Genomic DNA, 23,937 nt, shown 5'->3' on the forward strand with positions numbered 1-23,937 from the left:
AAACACACGAAATGCTTACTGTGATGGCCCCGTCATGTTTAGGGCATTAAATCATCTTAATAGCCATATTAAAAAATGCAAGCTTTTCACACTATAAAGAGACGATGTTCACCATACTAGTCCTAAATCAAATAGCAAAAATGTCAAAAGCAGCTTGTAATTCCTCCATCTTTAGTAAGATCTATACTTTCTCTTTCCACCTGAAAGCACTTGTAGCAGGTACGTAAATTTCATTGCAATTCCAAATGCTTAAACAATACTTATTGTTTTGCATTTACAAATAAATGCTGGGCTAAAATCACAAGAAAAATTTGAAGTGTGAGAAATATAAATGATAACAAGGGTAACAATGTGTGCTGTGACACCAGTGGGAGATTCGATCATTTCATAGAAGCAAAACAAGATGAACAATTCTCATTCATTAAAATGCAATTACAATATATTCTTGAATTCTCTAAATGAACCAAGCATAAAGTTTTCTCCCATCTTATATGGTTGTTAAAAAATACCTTTTGCATTGTCTTTCTTACTCTAAATATTTATTTGATCAAATTCAGAAGAATTCAACAAACAAACTAAGTTTTGATAAATGACATGAAGATTGATGTCAGCTTATTCTGACGCTCATCAGTGATGGTCAAGTAACTGGAAAACTGTGCAAAAACAAGACAGAACAGGTTTATTTAGGAGATTTTTAATATATAAGCTTTTAAAAAGCTTTGGTTGGGATTACATTTAACGTAAAGACTAAGTACATATAGTATACTTGCTGCTGACTTGAAACAAATCTTCTGTCCATTGTTATTCTCATGACTTTGAATAACTGAGGGGCCATGTTTCCCCTGTAGTATTATGCCCTTTTCTGCACCTTTGTTATATTTATTTTCTCCAACTTTTCAAACTACGTACACAGTTAAAAAAGTACAGGATACAGGCGGTCCCCAGTTATCGGTGGACTCGGTTAATGGCGATCCAGTTTTATGTCGCTTGGCTAGACAAAATCGGTGATCCATGGTGCCACAACGCACCAAGTTCTGGTTATCGGCACCTTATTAAGGTGCCGATAATAGAGTTATGGTGCCATAACATACCTATCAGAGGCGCCATTAACCAGATATTGGGGGCATAAACTTATCAGCACCCGGCCGAGAATGGAACCCAGGCCAATAACTGGGGACTGCCTGTACTCCAGTGATACTCCAGTGGCAAGTATCTCCTCTGCTACTGTGTTGTGCTTGATTATACAATGCAACTGGCTAAATACAGCTTAATAAGATAGAGTAACCAATTAAGGTTACAATATAGCGTCATTAACACCCTGCCCAAGACTGTCTTGATGTCCCTCAGTGCAAGGCGCCCACTTTTTCGTGGGACACACGTAATTCAATTCCACGAACGATACAAAAAAAGCCATAAAATATAAATGCAAACTGAAAGCAGAAATCAATATTTTTGCCAGCTTGTTGACATACAAATTCCCAAATTCCCAGTGACTAATCACAATAGGAGTTTGGGAATTTGACAAGCCATTTTTTAGGTTACCTACCACTTCTTCCTTTTTCTAGAAATAAAATAGCAATGTTAAAATTGAAAAACATAAAAATATTCATTAACATAAATTATTATTGATCCTATCTTTGTTGAATCACATTTAATCCTTTATGCAGTAAAACATAATGGTCTCTTTAATTTTAATACATGACTATTCCTCACTTGAGCAAGTCCCAGCTTTGAACAAGATGTTCTCCAATTATATAATCAATATAAAAAATTATAATTACTTGGCACATCAACAATATTGGAAATTTCATGATGGATGAAAAAACTTAGATAACAAGAACCTCTAATTGATATGTGCAACTTACATACGTATTACAGGTTGGAAGTAGTAATTTCCATATTGGTAATATTCTTTTACACTTCCAGTTAGCAATGGTATAATTCACTATTGCGCAATGTACTCACATACATACTGCCACATACTCTTTATGTCAAGTTCAACTGATGTGACATCATTCTTATGGTATCAATAAATGTATATTAATACGTATTTGTGTAAAAAAATATTAGAAGTAAATAATACCATTGGTGGCTATACTTATTTAAAAATGTATGATCTTTTGCTGTGAAAAGATGACGTCACCATTTTAGCCCCAAACGCAATAGCAGTATGTAATATCAAACTAACTTCCAATCTTTCCTTCTTTAGTTAGATATACTTTCTCTTTAACGCTTTAAAGCTCTTGTAAGATAAATATCCTATGCAAATACATTTCACTGCAATTCCAGTACCTAAAATGTTACTTTTTACATAATACCGTTTTTCCTAATGAAAAATCACGAGAAAAATTTGAAGCTCAAGATAAATAAATCATACTAAGGTTACAGTGCCTGCATGAACCCAATGGAAGATTTCTACATTCACAAGCTGCTGAAATGTTATCAGGAAAGTGTGACAGATCTCTTACATGAGAATGCAATAAAAAATCATGCATAATGTTTCTTCCATCTGGCAGGAAATGCACTATATTTTCTAGTCTCCATTACTCTGGTTGTCAAGACCAATAACTAAGAATATGTTCCACATATTCTTGCCCTGTGAAAATATTTATCATATCAAGTTCAGATGTTTTTCTACAATTATACAAATTATGATAAAAGACTTTAAAATCAACGCCAAGTAGTTCCCATCGTTCATCAGTGACAAATTAGAAATGGTCTTTGCAATTACAAGATAGGAATAAAGCTCATAAAAGATTTTAATACTTAATATAAGTGAACCACTTACATTCATGGGCGAAATAAAACTGTATTAACTTAGTACAGTATCTGATGTAGGTTTAAAAAATGTAGCGTAATGATTTTTTCTTTTTCCACTTCCTTTGAATAACTGATGATGCTCTAGTACATGATCATGAGCTCAAAATTTTCAGGTAGTTTTTGCAAGAAATGCAACAGGACTTCCAACATTTCTGCATTATGTAATTTACTGCGCCCTTGGTTGTATTTATTTTATCTACTTCACAAACTACATCTTCATCATAAAAATATTCTCCCCTAAGAATGGATCATGCATAATGTTTTCTTCCATTTTGCAGGAAATACATTTTTTTCCAGCGTTTGTGTCATTCAACGTTGTCAAAAGCAATACTGTATCTAAGATAATGTTATACATTTTCTTGCCATGTGAAGATATTATGACAGATGACTTTAAGATGAAAGCCAGCTAGTTTCTATGATTATTCAGTGATAATTTAGAAATAATCATTGTAAGTACTACAAGATAGGACTAAGATCCACAAAAGGCTTAAACATTTCTCAACATAAATGAACCACTCACATTCCTGGATTAAATAAAACTGTACATACTGACTTAGTGCAGTACCTGATGTTGGCTTACAAATGTAACTTATTACTTTTTTTATCTTTTTCCGCTGGCTTTGAATGACTAATAATAGTTCTGGTACCTTATCTTGTGCTCAAACTTCTCGGGTAGTATTCACAAGAAATGCATCAGGACTTTCCACATTTCTGTGTTCTGTAATTGACTGCACCCTTAGTTGTATTTATTTTCCCCAGCTTCACAAACTACATTGTCGTCATAAAAATACTGAGATTAAGAATATTCCATCTTTTAGTTGCTAAGTGCAGCTTATACAGAAATAATGAAACAAGAGTTACTAAACAGCACAGTTAGCGCCCAGCGCAAGACAGCCTTAACATCCATCAAATGAATGCAAGACTCTCCCTTAGATTAACTCATGAATGAATTCCATGAATGCTTACTAAAAGCCATTAATATAAATGCAAACTTGAAGCAGAAATCAATATCTGCGCCAGCTTGTTTATGTACAAATTTCCAAATTCTGACCGACAAGAGCGTCGGTTTGAATTTGGGAATTTGACTAACTTTTTTTTAGGTTACCTACCCCTTCTTCCTTTTTCTAGAAATAAAATAACATTAAAAGTCTTAAGAAATGAAGGTTTTTCACGAACGTAAATGAATTTAAATGATGAAAGATGATCCCTGCCTTTGTTTTATAACAATTTCAACCTGCTACATAAAGACATACTCGGTTCATTTATTCAATATAAATTCCTGACCAAACCAAATTCAAAGATAGAACTTGGAGTTTCCCATTTAGATTCAATCTTAGCTCTTTAGTACACTACTAACTTTGAAAATACAATATATAATTGGATGTGCAATTCAATCGACATATAACAAAAACATTCCCCTGACAGTATAAAACTTTATATCACAACCCCTTTTATTCATTAAAAAAAATGAGACCTTACACTATTTGTGTTATTTCAGTCACTGTTTTCAAATTTTTCTTTATTTTTTAAAAGTTTTACACATTTCTTCCAATGTATCCTAATACTAGCATATATAAAGCAGCAGAGAAAATATCTAAAATTTGTAGCCGGCCACCTACTTACTACATAGCTCTTTTGAATATGATATTCATCTCAGAACTTCAGGTCCTTCCAACAGACACCATTAAAGCTTCTCATAATGAATGCTCCAGCCATATTTGCCTAAACACTGTACAGAAAAGCCTTCTGAATCCAGCAAATTGACTAGCCTTTCATAGCACATTTGTGCAGCAAACATTTATAAAAATGTTTGCGTCTAATTTAGCGAAGCAGTTAGTACATGAACGGGACATTTGACAATGTAATGCACTATACGAATGACACCCCTGAGAATAAATGCAAGCTTTTAATAGCAGCAATATGGTGCCACTATTCTAGTGGTAGAATGTCATCAACTGCCTGCTTTTCCTCTCTCTCTAGTTGGATGTACTTTCCCTTTCCACTCTACATCTCTCGTAAGAGAAATACTCTATGCAGATCAATTCTGCTGGCAATTCCATTTGCTATATGTAATGTTATTACATTGGCAAGTGAATATTGGACTGGACTGAAAATAATCTCAAGTTTGAGGCAAATGAATCATAACAAGGGTACAGAATTTTCATGAAGCCCATGGTAGATTTCTTAATTAAAAGCAATTAAAATATTACCATTTGAACAAACATTTCTTGAACTTTTTAAGTTTTTTGTCTCATACGAAGATATTCAGGACAATTTCAGATGTACCATATTTCAATAATGTCCAAATTGTGATGACTGACTAAGATTAATGACAATTGGTTATCATTTATCAGTGACTGAAAAATTAAAAATGATCATCTTTCCAAATGAGACAGGTTTTAGGTTCACAAAGAATTTGTTAATACAAATGTACCATATAGCACTTACAGTGTTGCTTATCCATTCTGTTTGGATTATATACATATATATTTACAGTACTGTACTTGTTTCTGGCTTAAAATGTAGCATAATTATTTCTGTTATTTACCTGACTTAATATTCTTGTACTATGCACAATAGGGCTTCAGTAATCTATATGATCTGTAATTTTCTGTACCCATGCTTGCATTTATTTTTTCCAACTCATCAAACTACCTTGTCGTCATAAAAATACTGCAATTAAGAGTATCTCCTCTTGCACTTCATGCTGTTGCTTTATATATTGCAATTAAGTACAGCTCACAAAGAAACAATGAAATAAAGTTCCAATATGTACAGTTCCATTAGCACCTATCAGTGGAGGGCTCTCTCATTTGTATGGCACGACTCAATTCCGCGAATGATTACTAAAAGCCACAAATACAAACGGATACCAAAAGCAGAAATCAATGCTTTGTGCCAGCTTGCTTGCTTACAAATTCCCAAATTCCAATCACATGTCATATCAAGAATTTGGGAATTTGACGACACTTTATGTTACCTACCGCTGCTGGTTCCGCTCCCTTTTTCTAGAAATGAAATAGCAACAACATTAAAATCCTAAAACAAAATACTTTCCCTTTGTTTAATAATATTTACTACATTTTTCAGGACAACATAACGATCTTAAATTTCATCACATATCAACTAACTGATAGATATATGAGACTTCTACCTATGTATGTATATTTGAAGTAAGGGTTTGTATAAACATACTTGTGAAATCAGCATTTACAAAATAATTTTGTCTTGTTTCCTAACTAGTGCTTCAAGCGAGCAACTATTTTCATACCACATCAAAAGTGGAAACATGATTATATTCAGTATTGTGTATCAATAACACTTCACCTGGTATCAGTGATAAGCAGATCACTTTCATTAGGATTATGATGATTATTATGATTAGCAGGTTAAACTATTTAACCCTTAAACACCGAGCTGCTATTTACCAAAGTGTCTGTCATATGCCGGCGGCGTTCGGGAGTTAGCGCCGAAGCGGAATTTTTTTTTTTTTTTTTTTTTAAATCACATCACGCTTAGTTTTTAAGATTAAGAGTTAATTTTTGGCACCTTTTTTTGTCATTGCCTGAAGTTTAGTATGCAACCATCAGAAATGAAAAAAATATCATTATCATATATAAATATTGGAATATATGACAGCGCAAAAAAAATTTCATATATAATTGTAAACAAATCGTTCTGTGAGCAAAACGGTTAAAGCTAATGAGTTAATTTTTTTATTGTATTGTACACTAAATCGCGATGATTTTGGTATACAACAAATAGTAAAACGATTAAAGCAACACAGAGAAAATATTATCACAAAATGTTGCATGAATTCGTTATGTGCGGACATAAAAAAGTTTTTTTCAAAAATTCACCATAAATTGTGCATATTTTCATATATAAACCTATATGTAACGGCTAATATAAAACGGTGCAAACATTACGACAAAGTGAAGAAAGAATTTCTGAGATTTTCGGCCAAGTTACCGCGTGGACATAAGGAAAAAGTTTTTTCAAAATTTCCCCATAAATCGAAATATTGTGCTAGAGACTTCCAATTTGTTGCAAAATGAAGGTAAATGATTGAATATTACTAGAATGTAAGAGTTTTGGCTTACAATTGTGTTTTTTGACCATTTCAGTCGAGTCAAAGTTGACCAAAGGTTGAAATTTTGGCACTTATCGTGATTTATATGAAAATATTTCAATACTGATAAAAGCTACAACCATGGGTTGTTTTTAGCTGTATTCTACATGAAATTTTGCTCATTTTCATATATAAAACTCTATGTAACAGCTAATATAAAACAGTACAAAAATTACGACAAAGTGACGAAAGAATTTCTGAGATGCGTCGCTGATGCTTTTTAGTGCGAGAAGAAAGAAATTCGTGCATGCGCAGCTGGGTAACGCTTGTAAACAAAACAACAGCATAATCTGTGAACTCCCAGCATCCCTCAAGGCGCATGATTTAAAATTTTCGCAAACTAGGCCTATAACTATTTTTCCGCAAATATTTAAAAAAACTTTTTGTAGTCGACATACCGTACGTCCGTTTAGCACCCAACAGACAATTTATTCGACATATAATACGTCCAGTAGGTATTTAAGGGTTAATATCAATAATAATAATAATAATTATATGTATTGATTCTCTTCATAGGTATCCCAATCCTTTTGTCTTCTCTTTAAAACTTTTCTACAGCAGAAGTCTGGAGTTCAAGACAAAATATGTGGAATACACAATTTTCTTGTTATTTTTGTGTACGTATTATATTTAGTATTACTTAGTACACAAAAACCTAATAGTACAGTACTGGCATATAAACTCACACCTATTAGAAATGGCACACAAAGAAATATTTCCAAAAGTAAAAATTTCTTGAGAGATGCAAAATAAAGCCCACTGCCTCCTCCCATGATTCTTGCTCTATGACCTTCGATAGACTTTCATACTACATGAGGCACATCCTTTCCCTTCTCAGAGTTCACATGATTTTAGATTTACTCCCCTTTTCTTCATATTCGCAAGTAATTTTTTCTTTTCTCAACCGTCATAATAAACCAAAACAATGTACTGTAGTACAGTGAAGAATGCAATTCACTTTTCAGTGACTAAGGAATCACTTTGTAAATCTGCAAACTTTCTCACTTTAGTGTTACCCTTAAACTTAATTTTTCTGGCATACATAAATACAATTGCAATTTGAGCTACACATGCATACATTTCAATATAGTTTTCCTTTTCCCACACAAGCACTGCATCCTTTCAACTCTTTATCATACAGCAATGAATACGTGCAAATTGTTTTAACTGATATTCACTTTGGCATTTCCTTGCAAATATAGAAAAGCTATTGACAAAAAATGTGCAAAGCAAATTTTCATGAGTAAACCCTCTGGATTATTCTAATATATGCTATCCTCACATCTTAGCAGCAGTCACAACTGACTTGAGTCACTGTAAGTACGAAGCAAATGGATAAATGTATACTTTAGGCATAAAGAAGTTAAGAGCCAGCTAAAAGCTGTTGTTCATAATCCAAATTCCTAAATTATTTTCTTTTCTGATGTATGATATGTCTGTATTACTTGATGGAAGATGGCTAGAAAGATGCTATGGTGATGTTATTAAAATATGAAAATCTTTCAAGAAATTATTATCAATTTACAAACGAACTATTCATGTCAGATTTAAAAAATCCTTGAGAACCAATGCTGGAAGTAATTTTTTTGAGCAGTCTAATATGAAAATTACTTCTCAACAGCACAAACTGATTACTATCAATTAGTGCTGTATACTTTAAAATCACTCCAATGAAACTTGAAATCTAGAAACCCAAAAGCTAATTCATCACATTAAAAGCGTCTCAAAAAGTCTGATAGACTTTGGGGCATCTTCTGGCCATCTAATAATTTCAGGCTCTATGGCTGTAAAGAAAATGAATTTGGGAATTTGGTCGTCGCTTGAGGTTACGTACCGCTGGAGTTCCTTTGTCTTTACTCTAGAAATAAAACCATGAAATTAAAAACGCTTAGAACAAAATCTCCATAACTTTAAGAATAGATGCCCTCACTATGACCGAAATCGTTTCACGCCGGCATAATGTAACATGCATTCAGCAAATCAAAACCAAAAGCATAACTTTAAAAATCATAATTTCTGCATAAAAACTTTTCTTTGACATTGAAACATTACCATTAATGGTAACTACATTTTATCTTCATTCAGGAATCAAAGTGAGGTACGCTACAGTGCTCAGTCTGCTAGTAATTTTTTTACACACAATTCTGTAAAAATCTGTCATTAATTTCTTATAAACACTATACATATAATGAAAAAGTAGCATGCCCCAACCAAGACAGGTCTGAGAGTACAGAAACGCAATACAAGTATTATTGCACCTGCACTGAACATGAAAGACCTGTACTGTTTTTACAGTTTTGCTATAGTCTACTCAGATTATTTACAACAGAAATACAGTTATTGTAATCTTAATACTCTCACTGAGATTGCACAAGGCTTCGTAGAAAAACTGTAGTCATTATTATGATGGTATATATTCAAATTTCAGGTAAGAATCAATTCAAATAAACATGCATAATTCATTCAAAAGTTCATGCTCTTCTATTAAGTAAAAAAAATTGTACAAACTCTTGACATGCACTTGTTAGGAATAAAAATTACTATTTAAACAGGAGCTTACCTGTGGTGGGTCATCTGTTGGAGGAATTGAAGAAGGCGAAGACGTCGTCGAAGTTGTGGAGGACGTGGAAGTGAGCGACGTCAAACCGTGAGAAGCCAGGCGTTCGACGGGGTTAAGGCGTTCAGGAGGTGGTGGGGGCGGAGACGACGAAGGAATGGCAGCAGTGACCATAGGAGACGCAGAAGCGGACGAATGCAAAGGCGACGCAGTGACAGAGGCCGGTTTGGCCGGCAAGGCAGGTTTTTGCCCCAGTGAAGGTTTGGGAGGCACATCTGTCGAAGGCAGTACGAGGTCAGTGAGTGAACTACCGAAAGCAATCTGTACACTATAAAATGACAAGGTATAAATACTCAAACAATGCACGACAAAACATCGTATGCACAGTACAGATCATTCCCTATGGCTATCACATTAAATATTCAGTGAAAACCAAAATACTGAACACTCTACCACAATGAATTTCAATTCACATCACCAACTCAGAATCTACGGATCAAGCCATATCCTTTATAAACAGCCACTAAACTTATGCAATAAAGAACATTCTGGCATTAAAAGTGGTATACATATTTTGGATAAAATCAGGACTTATAAAAGACAAATATATGAAGAATGACAGACTTACAAAAGCAATAGTACTCTCATTGGAACTGAAATAGTACAAAGTTTAGGCCAAAGGCCAAGTGCTGGGACCTATGAGGTCATTCTGCGCTAAAGATAACGTTGAAACAATTGTCAGGAGAGGGTGGAAATTAAGATGGAAGAAAGTGAATATGAAAGGAGGTATAGTAAAAAGAATGAAATGGCTTGCACTTGGGGCCAAAAAGGACACTGCAGACAGCCTTAATTAAGTAATGTCTAAAGTGCACCTTGTGAGGTACACTGATGGGACTAACCCATTACAGGGTAAAAACAATACATAATGAAAAAAGAGAAAATAATATCTAGTATTTAGAAATGTAAAAATATGAGTACAATTTCCTAGTAACTAGAGATTTCTACATCCTCTTATGAGCATCTCCTACAGGTTTATACATGGAAACTTTTTGTTAGTATAGTAATAAAATAAACAATGCCATAATACCATGAAGTGCTGGTTATATTCATAATTATCATTATAAGTTGGTTTACTGAGATTGGAGTCCCACCTGAAGACATTCATAGACTCACCAGAAGGATTTGTTCGTAAGTCAAAGGTGAAAATAAACGCAATGTAACGTTACAGAAATTGGACAGATAAGTAGACAATGTTCATAAGAATCAAATAAAAATTAAAAGGCAGGAAGTATTGCAGATAGAAACAGAAGGGAAGCTGAAAAGTAAATTCAGTGCCGCATAAGGTACACTGTACATCACCTTATTTCAGAATTGACAATTAGAACTAACTTGTGTTCAAACAGCTATGAAAAATTACATAATAGCAGCCTAAGTAAGTGTGAGCTTTATTTTGGAAATCACTCCAAAAAATCTCATTCTATAATACTTTTAAGATTAAAATTTGGCTACTTGATACACCCACCACCTTTTTCTTGCAATGAAGGCTAAATATTGCATTTTCTCTGAAATAAGGTAGTGAACTTTGTAACGAGGGCTGTTTTTAACATTTTCTCTGAAATACAGTAGTGGACTTACACCAGTTGAATAAAATAATTCACAAAAGCAGAACCTAGGAGGTATTTCATTAGTCAACTTTAAATCAAGTTCTGCTTACTAAGAGCCTAGTCTTCAGGGATGTGTGTTCAAACCTCCAGGCACCTTTGAATAAACATTCATAGCAAACAGGTGTTGGAAAATCTAATAAACATGGAAGGGTCACATGTTTAGTGTTGAAATATCAACAAACTTCCTGTATAAGTGAAACAGACCCTAAGCTCAGGTTCCATTAAATTGTGTGGAGTTTGGCACCAGTTTCCAAGGATCAATATGGAGAGGTTATTGCATTTTCTTACTACTCTTTATAATTTGTGGGCCATAATTGCAGTATACTTTAAAAATAACTTGAAATGTAATAGGGCATTCATTCAAAAGAGGATAATCTTATATGATAAAGACTCCTTTTGGGTTAGCCTAAAACCACTCAATTAACATCAATAATCATAAATCTTATCAAACAGAACTGGTATAACATAGCATTTAAACAAAAGTACACAATCTATATACACTTAGAGCTGCTTAATATAAGCATTAAATAGTAGAAATAGAAGTACAATTAATACTTAAAAAGATGGTATTAATAAATATAAATAAATCACAAATCTCAAGGATAATGCAACTACACTGGACAAGGTTTTCTACTCAACACACACTGAGACATTAACATGAACTCTTAGCCAGGAGGAACCTAAGAAAGAAATATCTCAAGCTACGGGACATGTTCACCAAATTTCTTAGCAACGTTTGTGCACCAAGCTTAGATTAAGTTCTGTTAAATGGTTTACCATCCACAGCAACAGAATGCTATTGGACCCTAGAAAGGAATGGTACCTACTGGTGCCGCAGTCGCATACTGTAATTTTTTACTGAGAAATGCCAATGTAGTTTTCAATTATTACATATATAGATAATTTAGCATCACGGGAGAGGATTTTTTTTATAAGAAAGCAACTGCCAATTTCAACACACATAATGGATACTTTTTGGATTTCCTACATTTACCAAAAATTTGGTGGACATGGGCATTTCAATATGCAAACTTCAACTACAGAACTTTACAAGAATACCATTACGTACATAAGTTTCACAAGGATGCAGTACCATGTAAAATATACCACTCAACGAAACAAAGGGTTACATGACAAAATAGGATTGGGAATACAGGGGGTTGACAATAAACCAGTGCAAAAATAAAGATATGAGCTATGGGAAAACCTCCATTGTAGGCTTACAGTGGTGGCTGTCTATTAATCTGATGTTAGACCTTTCAATAATTGGTGCTTTGGAGCTGCAATACTGATGCATGCAACTTACTAGATACAACACTTTGCATTTTGATGAATTTCTTTTCTGGGTAAACATTTGCTGGTAAAATACAGATTCAAGTCCCAACAGAATTACAGTATTCACTATACACTGTATTTGATGATGAACAGATAGCAAAATGTTTTCTCTAAGTTACATAAGATAAGAAAACTAATTACTGTACTTCTAAATAATCATTAGTCCATATACTGAACTAGTGGTCAATTTAATGGGTAGTAAATAATCCCGAAAATTATTCTAGATATTAATATTCTATAATAATAAAGGAACTGAAAGTTCATGAAATATAAGAGAATAGGAACTTGATCATTTCACGTACAATCATTGCAATGGGATTTAACAACTGAAAGCCAATTGAAATAATTTCATTTAAACATGAAGTCGAAAAAAGCACCATACAGTACTTGCATTTTTTCCTTTACACTTCAAACACTAATTGAGTTCGTATTCAGCATACACCTACTGATAAAATCAATGCTGTGCTGTATTAAAAATAGATCACACTCTATAAAGTGACATTCAAAAAACTAATATTGAATAAAGGGTTAAACTTGGTACGTGGGCAACAGGACTAGTATAAAGGGTTTTACTCGAGCAGCCAAAAAGAGAAATAAAACAGAAAGGGGGGATGAACAATCGGTGTGTGGGTGGGATAACATGATTGAAACATGTCATACTCACACAGGGCCATGCACACCAGCCCACAACGATCATCACCAGGACCACACGACGCAGCAGGAACAGCAGAACCAGACGGCCAAAAGCACAAAGAAGTGAGGAGGCACACTGTGTTAGTAGACCCCCGGAAGACCAAATGGCATATGTGACGCTTACGCACATACACACACATTCACGCGCAGACAGACGAGCATACGTACAACATCTACTGCTGAGACACAACTGAACGAGAATTTTCCTTTTTTTACTTTTTGAAACGAAAGAAAAACTCTACTGCTGACGGAAAATAGATCGCTCCTCACGAAGGCTCACACACACATACCACCAAGGCTGCACAACTACGACAACTTTAGACTAACTTTTAAGTCAACATCCAAGGCATGTTCTCTTGTTCTCATACCATCTATTGCACAAAACAGCAAGTAGTATACCCTAATGATATCAACTCATGCTAACATTAAACATTTACTTCTATACTATTTTTCATAATGGCCTAAATAATGTTTTATATATACATCGTACATACATACACATGTACAAGTATATACATATATGAATATACATATATACCTACTACATGTATACATTCATAAAATGAATACATATACACAGCAAAACTGAAGGCATATATACACATGTGAAGCATGTATGTTACAAGTATGCAAGTACTTTTGACAATCTAAAGAATAAGAAAGTTTTAGAGAAATAAGAGAGATCAGCAGAAAAAAGACATTATTGAGAGGACTGAAAAACTGCATAGTTACAAAGAATTTCATAGAAAGAATGTTATTGCTTTTATATAAATGTTTGCTTTCATATTGTTTTTGTAATTAGATTACATAATCATATAGTTTTACTGAAAACTTGGTAACCTGCCTAGGTTTCTTAAAATCATTTATAACAATAAGAGTAATACTATTACGTACTTAAATTATTTTTGTTGGAAAAATAAAACATGTGGCTTAAAATGAATGGATATTTACCACTTACGATCCAAATGTTATTACTATATCTAATCAATGGCCATTTTAACACGAATTTTCACTGTGAATCAAATACAGCAACCGTTGAACAGACCACAGTAAAAATCTTGTTTACTGTATAAAAGGCAAATAATATTAAAATAACAATGTACAGTTGATCTATAAAGGTTTAACAAGACTGAATAATCCACAATACATATTTCAGAGAGGTTAAAAGTACTGTAGTATAATCATGATTTCTTAAAAGTTAATGAGTCCGATATTTTTTTTTTTTATTCAGCAATGACAGATAGATAGACGTTTATCATAATGAGTAAGATTTTTCTTCAAGCAAAGATGGACAGACAGAAGGATCTATTATACTGAGTAAGATCTTTCTTCTAAGACAGATATGCAGAAGAGTTTGTCAAGTTCAGATGGAAGATAATAACGTGGATTAAACCAAAACAAGGCCGCTAACTCAACCCCCAGACTGACCTGGCTTCTTTTTGCCACCTTTCCCTCCGTCGGCTCTCGCTGCGTTGGCCACCCACATGTTGATCACGCCCTCGGTCTTCTTGAGGATGTTGGTGGCTTGGTCGTAGTCCACCCCAACCATCTCCTCTTTGTTCACGCACAAGATCATGTCTCCCACTAAGAGTCCAGCCTGCAAGAGAGGATGAGGTTTATAGAAGGATTAACGTAAGGAAATCTTATACTATGTAGGATATTAACTTAATAGCTGCTTTTGGGGTTTGACTTCCTGACAAGGCCTATTAAGGATGGAGTACCTTTACTATAGCCTAAGGCTTTTTGATAAATGACAAAGGTCATTAACTACAGTGGAACCTCTACATACGAAAGTCCCTACGTATGAAAAATTCAGGTTACGAAAGCAGAGACAAAGATTTTTTTGCTTCTGTATACGAAAATAATTCAGGTTGCGAAAGGGTAAAGTCCGAGATTCGTTCGGGCCGCCGAGAACAATTTTAAAACTGGTGCGCCGTGGTGCGCCGCCAACTGAGTAGACTCGCCACCATCCTCCCGCTCTCCCATTGGTTCCTGATGCTAGTCACCGCCGTAAGATCCTGCTCTCCTATTGGTCAGCATCTGTCCCATCATGCCTCTATGTAAAGGCGTTCCGTGACCATTTTTGCAGCAGCATTATTGTAAACATCTCTGGAATTCGTTTGTTCACATATATTTCATTTGTTAACATAAATTCGTGTTAGTGATTTCGCTTTCGTTGTACTGTAAGTTACTTTATCGTGTTGTGTGTGAACTTAATGACTTACATTATTATCCATGGGTCCCAAGAATGTTGCTGAAGTTCACGGAAAGAAGAGGATGTTTTCTATGGGGACTAAGGTGGAGATAATCAAGAAGTATTGTTTTCTGCCATTTGTTAATGTGTTTCGTAAAGTTTAGTGTTAATGTTTCCTGCCATTTGTTAATGTGTTTCGTAAAGTTAAGTGTTCATGTTTTCTACTGTTTGTCCACCCCCTCTGTTGCCACTTTCGGACATCACCTCACTTGAAAGGTAAGGTCCACATTTTACTACATACGTACGTACATGTACACACACTATTTCTTGTACCCTGTACACTAATACACTTTATTTACAGGTACAGTAATGGTTAGGTTAAGTATTGAATGGTCCAAATTGTTGTATTTCATTGTTTATTGGTCAATTTAGCTTTATTATAAAATTTAATGTGGTGTTTTTGTAGGGCTTGGAACGAATTAGGCAATTTACATGTAAAACGTAGTTCTAGATATGAAAAAATCAGGTTACGAAGGCCGCTTCAGAACGGATTAATTCAGAACGGATATTTTTGCATTCCATTTTGCACTGTTCGAAGGCCAACAATTTCATGCTCAATTCTAAACACAATACAGTTTGAACATTGATGGGGTTTATCATCAGTTTATATGATTCTGCACATTTAACTTGTACGCTTTCAGAAATTTGTATTGTATATATATATAAATACTGATCAATTCATGGTCTATAATTCACTCTTCACATTTCATGGCTGGCACTAACATTACAACACTGTAGCTAGATGTTAATATATACTGTATTGCCTACCACAGGTGGCACACCATGGTAATTGTTTGAGAATGTATTTTCATTTATTATCTTAATAATTTGATCATTGAAAGATGCAGCTACACATAAAAATACATCCTGTACTTTTTTTAAGAGGCGAATCTATGTAAAATAACAACTTAGAATGATTTAGTCTACCTAAATAACCTTAGAATTTGAAGCAAAGCTATCATATCTTCTATGCAATCAGTGTTTTGCAGAACTTATCATTTATTACTTAATACATAATAATCTGACACTCGCAAGACGTTGCTACATATAAAAGTACTTTTGTAAGTAGTTAATGGATGAAAAAACAACTTCGAATTATAAGTAAAACTATTATATCTTCTAAGCTGCAAGTGTTTAAAGGACATATTTTAATTTTTGGATTTCATAATGTGACACTTACAAGACGTTGGTACACATGCCCGTACTTTTATAAGTAGTAGTTGATTTACCGAAAAAAACTTTAGGATTACAAGTGAAACTAAACTGATCCTGAGACCAGTGAAAGATGAATTGGTATGTATAGGTAACTCAGCTCGTCCCATTCTATTTGATAAACGCTAAACTCTAGAAAAAAGATAGGTGTACAAACATGTAGTACAGGTAACGACCACCAACTTACAGGTAGACCTATAGGTACTACAGGTAAGAGAGGACAGTATCTAAATATCATTTACTCACCGTTGCAGCCACGGATCCCTCCTGCAGGTCGGATATGAAGATGCCCTGGCCGTATTCGGCGTGTTTACCCTCGATGATCATGATGCCCAGTCCAGCTTGACCCTAGAAAGAAGGGAGTTCAAGGTCAGTTGGGCAGGCTCACAAAACTGAAGAGGAATTAAGTGGTTTAGTTATGTGTGGTGGTTACCTACGCTTATATAATTCGTTTTCCACTCTCTCTCTCTCTCTCTCTCTCTCTCACACACACACACACTAAAGCTAATACACGCACATACAAAAGTTGCTTGAGAGAGAGAGAGAGAGAGAGAGAGAGAGAGAGAGAGAGAGAGAGAGAGAGATCTATATATACAAGAAAATTATGTATAGACACGAATTAACAAATGCATATTTAATTACATAAAATTGAAGTAGAGAGAGAGAGAGAGAGTGAGAGAGAGAGAGAGAGAGAGAGAGAGAGAGAGAGAGAGAGAGAGAGAGAGAGAGAGATATCTATATAGAAGAAAATTATGTACAGACATGAACTAACAAATGCATATTTAATTACATAAAAGAAGAGAGAGAGAGAGAGAGAGAGAGAGAGAGACGTATTTAACCATGTTAAAAAAAAACTCCTTTTGACACCTGCACAGGTGTTCAGCTTTTTTAAAAAGGACCCGCAATATAGCTTAAGGTGTCAACCGACACCTGTTGATTATGTACACGACATGTGACGAAACTTCTGTAATGGTTCTCATTATATATATTATATATATATTATATATATATAATAATATATATTATAATATATATTATATATATAATATATATATATAATATATATATATATATATATATATATATATAGAATAACTTGATCACGAAGTATATAAAACGTAATACTATGTATAAATAAAGGTTTTTGCCACGAAGGCAAAAACCTTTATATATATATATATATATATATATATATATATATATATATATATATATATATATATATTATATACGTATATATATCTATTTTTTGTGGTCCTTCCAATACTATTTAGCTTTCCTGTCCAAATCAATGAGAATATTCTCCTCAGAGAGAGAGAGAGAGAGAGAGAGAGAGAGAGAGAGAGAGAGAGAGAGAGAGAGAGAGAGGAGCATCAAGTGCTAATGGGCCCACCCATATGCATATCTATTCAGGGGGACACAGTTGTGCACATACCAGCGCAAATGTGTCCACTGGCGGGAAGCGTCGACCATCTGAATACGTCTCTCTCTCTCTCTCTCTCTCTCTCTCTCTCTCTCTCTCTCGCCTCTCTACTCCCTCTTCTCTCTCTTCTCATCAAAAGCGGCAAGGGTGTAAAAATATATCATAATGACGCACCGGAGTTCGGAAAAAAATAACCAAGCAAATATGTCGACTCCCTCACGCGGAGTCTGAATCATAATGATGAGAGAGAGAGAGAGAGAGAGAGAGAGAGAGAGAGAGAGAGAGAGAGAGAGAGAGAGAGAGAGAGCTCTGATACTACAGGAACGGCAAAAGACTTTTATAAATAGTAAACGGAATCAAGAAAGGCTCTAAAAAATATAAAAATAAAGCTTTCTTTCCGATATGAACGAATGTAAACAATTTTAATATCAAAAGAATGACGCAGCGCTTGTATTGATTTCCTTATCCTACAGGAAGGACTGAAACTCTTGATTATGTAAAGATTATAGCAGGGAATAGAGCGAAAATAAACAGAACTTATAAGCAAAAGTGGAAACTAATAAATAAGGCGGTAAAACTGATTTCTGAGAAGAAATAAGAATAAAGAGGGCGCTGAAAACAAATTAATGACGGTGTATAATAATTGACGAAGACTTTCATACCAAACTCTTGTCTTGCGCCTGCACAGAAAAGTAAAAATACAAGTATTCATGCAGTGGAGGAAAGTTACACCGTGCAGAAGTTTGAACTTCCTTGTCTCGCGCTTTGGAAGTTTGGGGGAGAGAGAGAGAGAGAGAGAGAGAGAGAGAGAGAGAGAGAGGGGCGCCTGTCCAATCTCGATATAAAATGCGTTTACATGTACCATAATACTGTAATGTCTTTTATCTGCATGCAATTGTTTTGAGAGAGAGAGAGAGAGAGCATCCAACCTTGAGAGTGAATACCTTTATGTTTACAGCAATACCTTTTCAATCGTAAATCAATTGTTGAGAGAGAGAGAGAGAGAGAGAGAGAGAGAGAGAGAGAGAGAGAGAGAGAGAGAGAGAGTTTATTTTTAACCAACTAGCACACTGATCAAAGGATGCCAAAATCGCTTTTGTCATAATTGACTCTAATATTGTCCTTGTCAATAAAACACTTTGAATCGTGTTTTTTCTTTCTTTCCTTTATTCCCTGGCTTTTATCCCCCTTCCTTTCATTCCCCAGGGCATTAAAGGAAGATAAAAGGTTTATAAAAATCCCTCTGAATTTATTTTGAAAGGTGACAAGTGTCCGAAACCATTTAAAACTGACAGAACGTATTCATGCTGTACGATGTTTGGCGGTATCTAATAATAATAATAATAATAATAATAATAATAATAATAATAATAATAATAATAATGAAACAAACAAAAACCTCTTTCAGTTTTCTTCTGAAGATTGAAAAAGAAACCCACAAAATCACTTTGTAACTTGTTTACTTCTAAGTATTTTCATTTAATTTTACTCCACACTCGAGTACTTTCAGGCCCTATCTGTGGCCCATTTTCAAGAGATATTTGGGATGTCAGGCTGGGTCAAGGCCCAGCAGTCTTCTGGAACTTCTTCTCGTTGAGCTGTCATTTATGTGATGGCTGTTCTGGTTTCCTTGAGAGTTGCCAATCCCCTCTTGTCGCTCTGATATCCTGAGCTGATGGTCAATGGGACTAACTCTTGTGGTAAGGGAGTGGTCACCAAAAGTCTGTTGGGCAGAAAACCTAATCTCCAGGTCAGCAGGGTACAATCTTAGCTTCTTTTAATATCAAAGCTCGGCTTATGGGATCTTCTGAGGTAAAACCTTTGTTTCCTTCAATTACTTTAATCTCTCTGATAAGTGCACCTTCTACTACCCTCCTGTGACTAATTTTGTTGCTTTTGTATATAAGCCTACTGTTTTTGAAATCCATCCTATGGTCATTTTCCCAACAATGCCTAGCTTTAGCACTCCCCTGAGAGTTAAGCTGTACTGCCCTTCTATGCTCTTGAATTCCAGTCCTTATTCCCCTACCTGAGTCCCCCACATATCTGTCTCCACAATTGTTGCAATTGATTATGTATGCCCCCGCTACATCATCTGTATTACTGTCTTCTTCCAATTTATTTTTACATACTTTGTTTATTACGGTGTTATCAAAGGTATATACAATTTTATATTTACTTTCTTTCATTTTTGAAGTGATTTGTTTCATTTTAGGCATAAAAGGGAGGGCAACTATTTTCTTGTTTTCTTTATTCCACGTACTCTCTACATTTGCTCTGTAAAAGGTGCACTTATCAGAGAGATTAAAGTAATTGAAGGAAACAAAGGTTTTACCTCAGAAGATCCCATAAGCCGAGCTTTGATATTAAAAGAAGCTAAGATTGTAACCTGCTAACCTGGAGATTAGGTTTTCTGCCCAACAGACTTTTGGTGACCACTCCCTTACCACAAGGATTAATCCCATTGACCATCAGCTCAGGATATCAGAGCGACAAGAGGGGATTGGCAACTCTCAAGGAAACCAGAACAGCCATCACATAAATGACAGCTCAACGAGAAGAAGTTCCAGAAGACTGCTGGGCCTTGACCCAGCCTGACATTCCAAACATCTCTTGAAAATGGGCCACAGATAGGGCCTGAAAGTACTCGAGTGTGGAGTAAAATTAAATGTAAATACTTAGAAGTAAACAAGTTACAAAGTGATTTTATGGGTTTCTTTTTCATAATAATAATAATAATAATAATAATAATAATAATAATAATAATAATAATAATAATAATAATAATAATCAATGTTTTAAATAAAATAATAATAATAATCAATGTTTTAAGTAAAATAATAATAATAATCAATGTTTTAAATAAAATTAGATATTAAATAATTAAATTTAAGTCCAAATTGCAAAATATGGGAACACAAAATGTTATATATATATTTTTGAGTAAGTGTATGATAGCCGTTTCGGCTAATAAAAATTAGCATATGTCGAAATATCATATTCCACCCCCCCTTGGATAAATGTCCCCCGCCCCCCGCCCCACCCACATTAGTATATATCATATCCCCCCACCCCCGGGATAAATGCTCCCCCCCAACATTAATAAATATCATATTCCCCGCCCCACACCCCCCAGGGATAAATGCCCCTACCCCCCACCCACCCAGATAAAATGTAATATTTCACGATAAAATATCATTTGCCAATATTTATGAATTTATCGAATCCAACATATGCCGTGTTTACACAAGGCTAAAATGAATTTATTTATTTGTTTATCGCCTATGAAAAAAATTTACGACTTGAATATTGATAATAATATTTTTGTATATATATTTTTCCTGCCCGATTTACGACCGGGAAAAAACAACTGCAGATTACCTATTTATTTTTTTGGCTTTCCAAAAAAAAGCCCTGATCGTTTCAATTTTTTCCCAGCCGAAAAAAACTGAATTTCCGAATATTTTTCCGTCGCTCAAAAAAAAAAAAAAAAAAAAAAAAAAAAAAAAAAAAAAAAAAAAAAAAAAAAAAAGGGATTTCTTTCTTCCTTTATTTCCCGGCCGAAAAACTCCAGATTTCTTAGTTTTGTGTGTTTTTTTTTTAAGTCGCTGAGGAAAAAAGTACTGTGACTTTCTTCCATATTTTCCGGCTGTCAAAAAATATATATTTCGAAAAGGAAACAGCATTCAGACATTACAATAATAATTTAATATTTCAATTACATATATTTACATAGGGAAATTACTTGATTTGTCATGGTTTTAAGTAACACAGTACACATTATAATAGAGAGAAAGAGAGAGAGAGAGAGAGAGAGAGAAACTCCTAAGACCACCCATTTCAGGGGAAAACAAAGCCACGCATACACGCGCGCAAGCTCGCAAAACCCAAAAATATTCAATACGCAAGTATCAATACATTTACCCGTAGTGATTTGCCAATTAGGAACCATTGCTATTCCCACCACAATTCCTGCCTGGATTCCTGAAATGACCTATTCTATAGGTAGTTTCTCAATAGGGTTATCATTACTAGTTTTCAGAAAATTCTATCATTTTCTTAAAGGCTTTGGCTGGATGGGGACCCCATCACACTAACCTGCTTTCAATGGCTTGCCCACCACTATAACAGCCATTTCGTTGAGGGTTCTCTAATGGGTGCCCAATACAATACCCTCCTACATTTGTTGCTGTAGGTCATACATCTATTTTAGGACGAATAAATATTGTTAAAGAGCTTATATATACCGGAGATGCAAAGAGAGGAAAGGTGTTCCAATACTCACCTATAAATCTTTTGACAATTGGATATAGTTAGAGAGCAAACATACCCGAGATGCAGAAGGGAAAGGTGTTCCAATACTCACCTCTAATTTTTTGACGAATATTGTTAAAAGAGCTTAACTATACCTGGTGTGCAGAGAGAACAGGCTCGTTCCAATACTCACCTATAATTCTTTTTACAAATGGATATCGTTAAAGAGCTTAAATATACCCGAGATGCAGAGAGAAGAGAGGTGTTCCAATACTCACCCGTCTGTCACGGATGATAAAATATGAATTTGGCTCGAAATATGGATAGGCATATAGGAAAAGGAATTCGGAAAACACTCGAAAATAAATCTCATTTAAATTTTTCATGTTTTCTAGAAAGAAGGAAACTTGTTACCTTCTTTTTAGGAGAAGTTGGTTTGGTCTTCCTGGAAAAGAAGATTTGGTGGGAAACTTCAGAAGGCACATTAGTTGCTCTTTTGAAAACGGTCCCTCGGTAAGGTACGCGTATGGTACTTGTACCATTTTCTTTGTATGTTGCAGGGGCTTTGGCGGGAATCTTAAAAGAACATTAGTCGTTCTTTTAAAAATGCTCCCTTGGTGAGGTACGCGTATGGTACCAGTGCCATTTTCTTTGTATGGTACTGGGGCTTTGGTGGGAATTTTAAAAAGGTACATTAGTAGTCTTCTTAAAAACGGTACTTCAGTAAGGTACGTGTATGGTACAAGTACTATTTTCTTTGTTGCTTACAGGAAATTTGGTGGGAATCTTAAGAAGGTACATTAGCTGTCCTGTTCAAACGGTACTTACTTCAGTAAGTTACGAGTTAGGTACAAGTACCATTTTCTTTCTAGGGTATAAGAGATTTAGCGTGAATCTCGAGCAGGTAAATCAGTAGTCTTCTTAAAGCAGTACTTCAGTAAGTTACGCGTATAGCGCACGTACCGTTTTCTTTGTATGGTACAGGAAATTTGAAGCAAGACACCCTTAGAAAAAACATTAGCTGTCCTTTACCATTTTCTTTGTTTGGCACAAATACCATCCCCCCATCGCCCCCCCACACAAAGATGCCCACCCTGGGACACTCCTTTTTTAATTTTTAATTCGACGATGTTGGCAACACTGTCCCAACAAGTATATGAGAGGTCCCCTGACTGCAAAAGTTCAAAAGTTCATAATCTTATTGGGAAAAGTTGATAAAGAATATTATCACTCTCCAGGAACTGAGAGAGATAGAGAGAGAGAGGCTGCTGATACTGTTTAAACTACCTATATGAAAATAAATCAAAATGCTGAAAACATTTCAGAATATTGACTCGTAGGTGTGTGTGTGTGTGTGTGTGTGTGTGTGAGAGAGAGAGAGAGAGAGAGAGAGAGAGAGAGAGAGAGAGAGAGAGAGGAGAAAATAATTCTCTTTCTCTTTTTGCTTATTCCCTTCATTTCGCCAATGTAGATTACAACATAGGGAGTACTCGCCATTGAAGTCTTAAAATGAACAAAAACATTGTTTTTGTTAATATATGTCAAGTTAAAGTTAAATTCAACTCAGTAACCTAAGATCCACGACAGGATATT

General features: G+C 34.8%; 1 protein-coding gene across 1 annotated transcript in view; it reads right to left on the reverse strand.

Annotated features, from left to right (window-relative positions):
* Positions 1 to 23,937, reverse strand: part of LOC135203464 (multiple PDZ domain protein-like) — a 658,890-nt gene that overhangs the window by 28,558 nt on the left and 606,395 nt on the right. Inside the window, 6 exon segments of the mRNA XM_064233189.1 lie at positions 1,547 to 1,561; positions 5,805 to 5,828; positions 8,787 to 8,810; positions 9,513 to 9,784; positions 14,630 to 14,798; positions 16,914 to 17,015. Coding sequence (XP_064089259.1) covers positions 1,547 to 1,561; positions 5,805 to 5,828; positions 8,787 to 8,810; positions 9,513 to 9,784; positions 14,630 to 14,798; positions 16,914 to 17,015 — 606 coding nt within the window.

Source organism: Macrobrachium nipponense, chromosome 36 (genome assembly GCF_015104395.2).
Source record: "Macrobrachium nipponense isolate FS-2020 chromosome 36, ASM1510439v2, whole genome shotgun sequence".
In the NCBI taxonomy this organism is placed as follows: Eukaryota; Metazoa; Arthropoda; class Malacostraca; order Decapoda; family Palaemonidae; genus Macrobrachium; species Macrobrachium nipponense.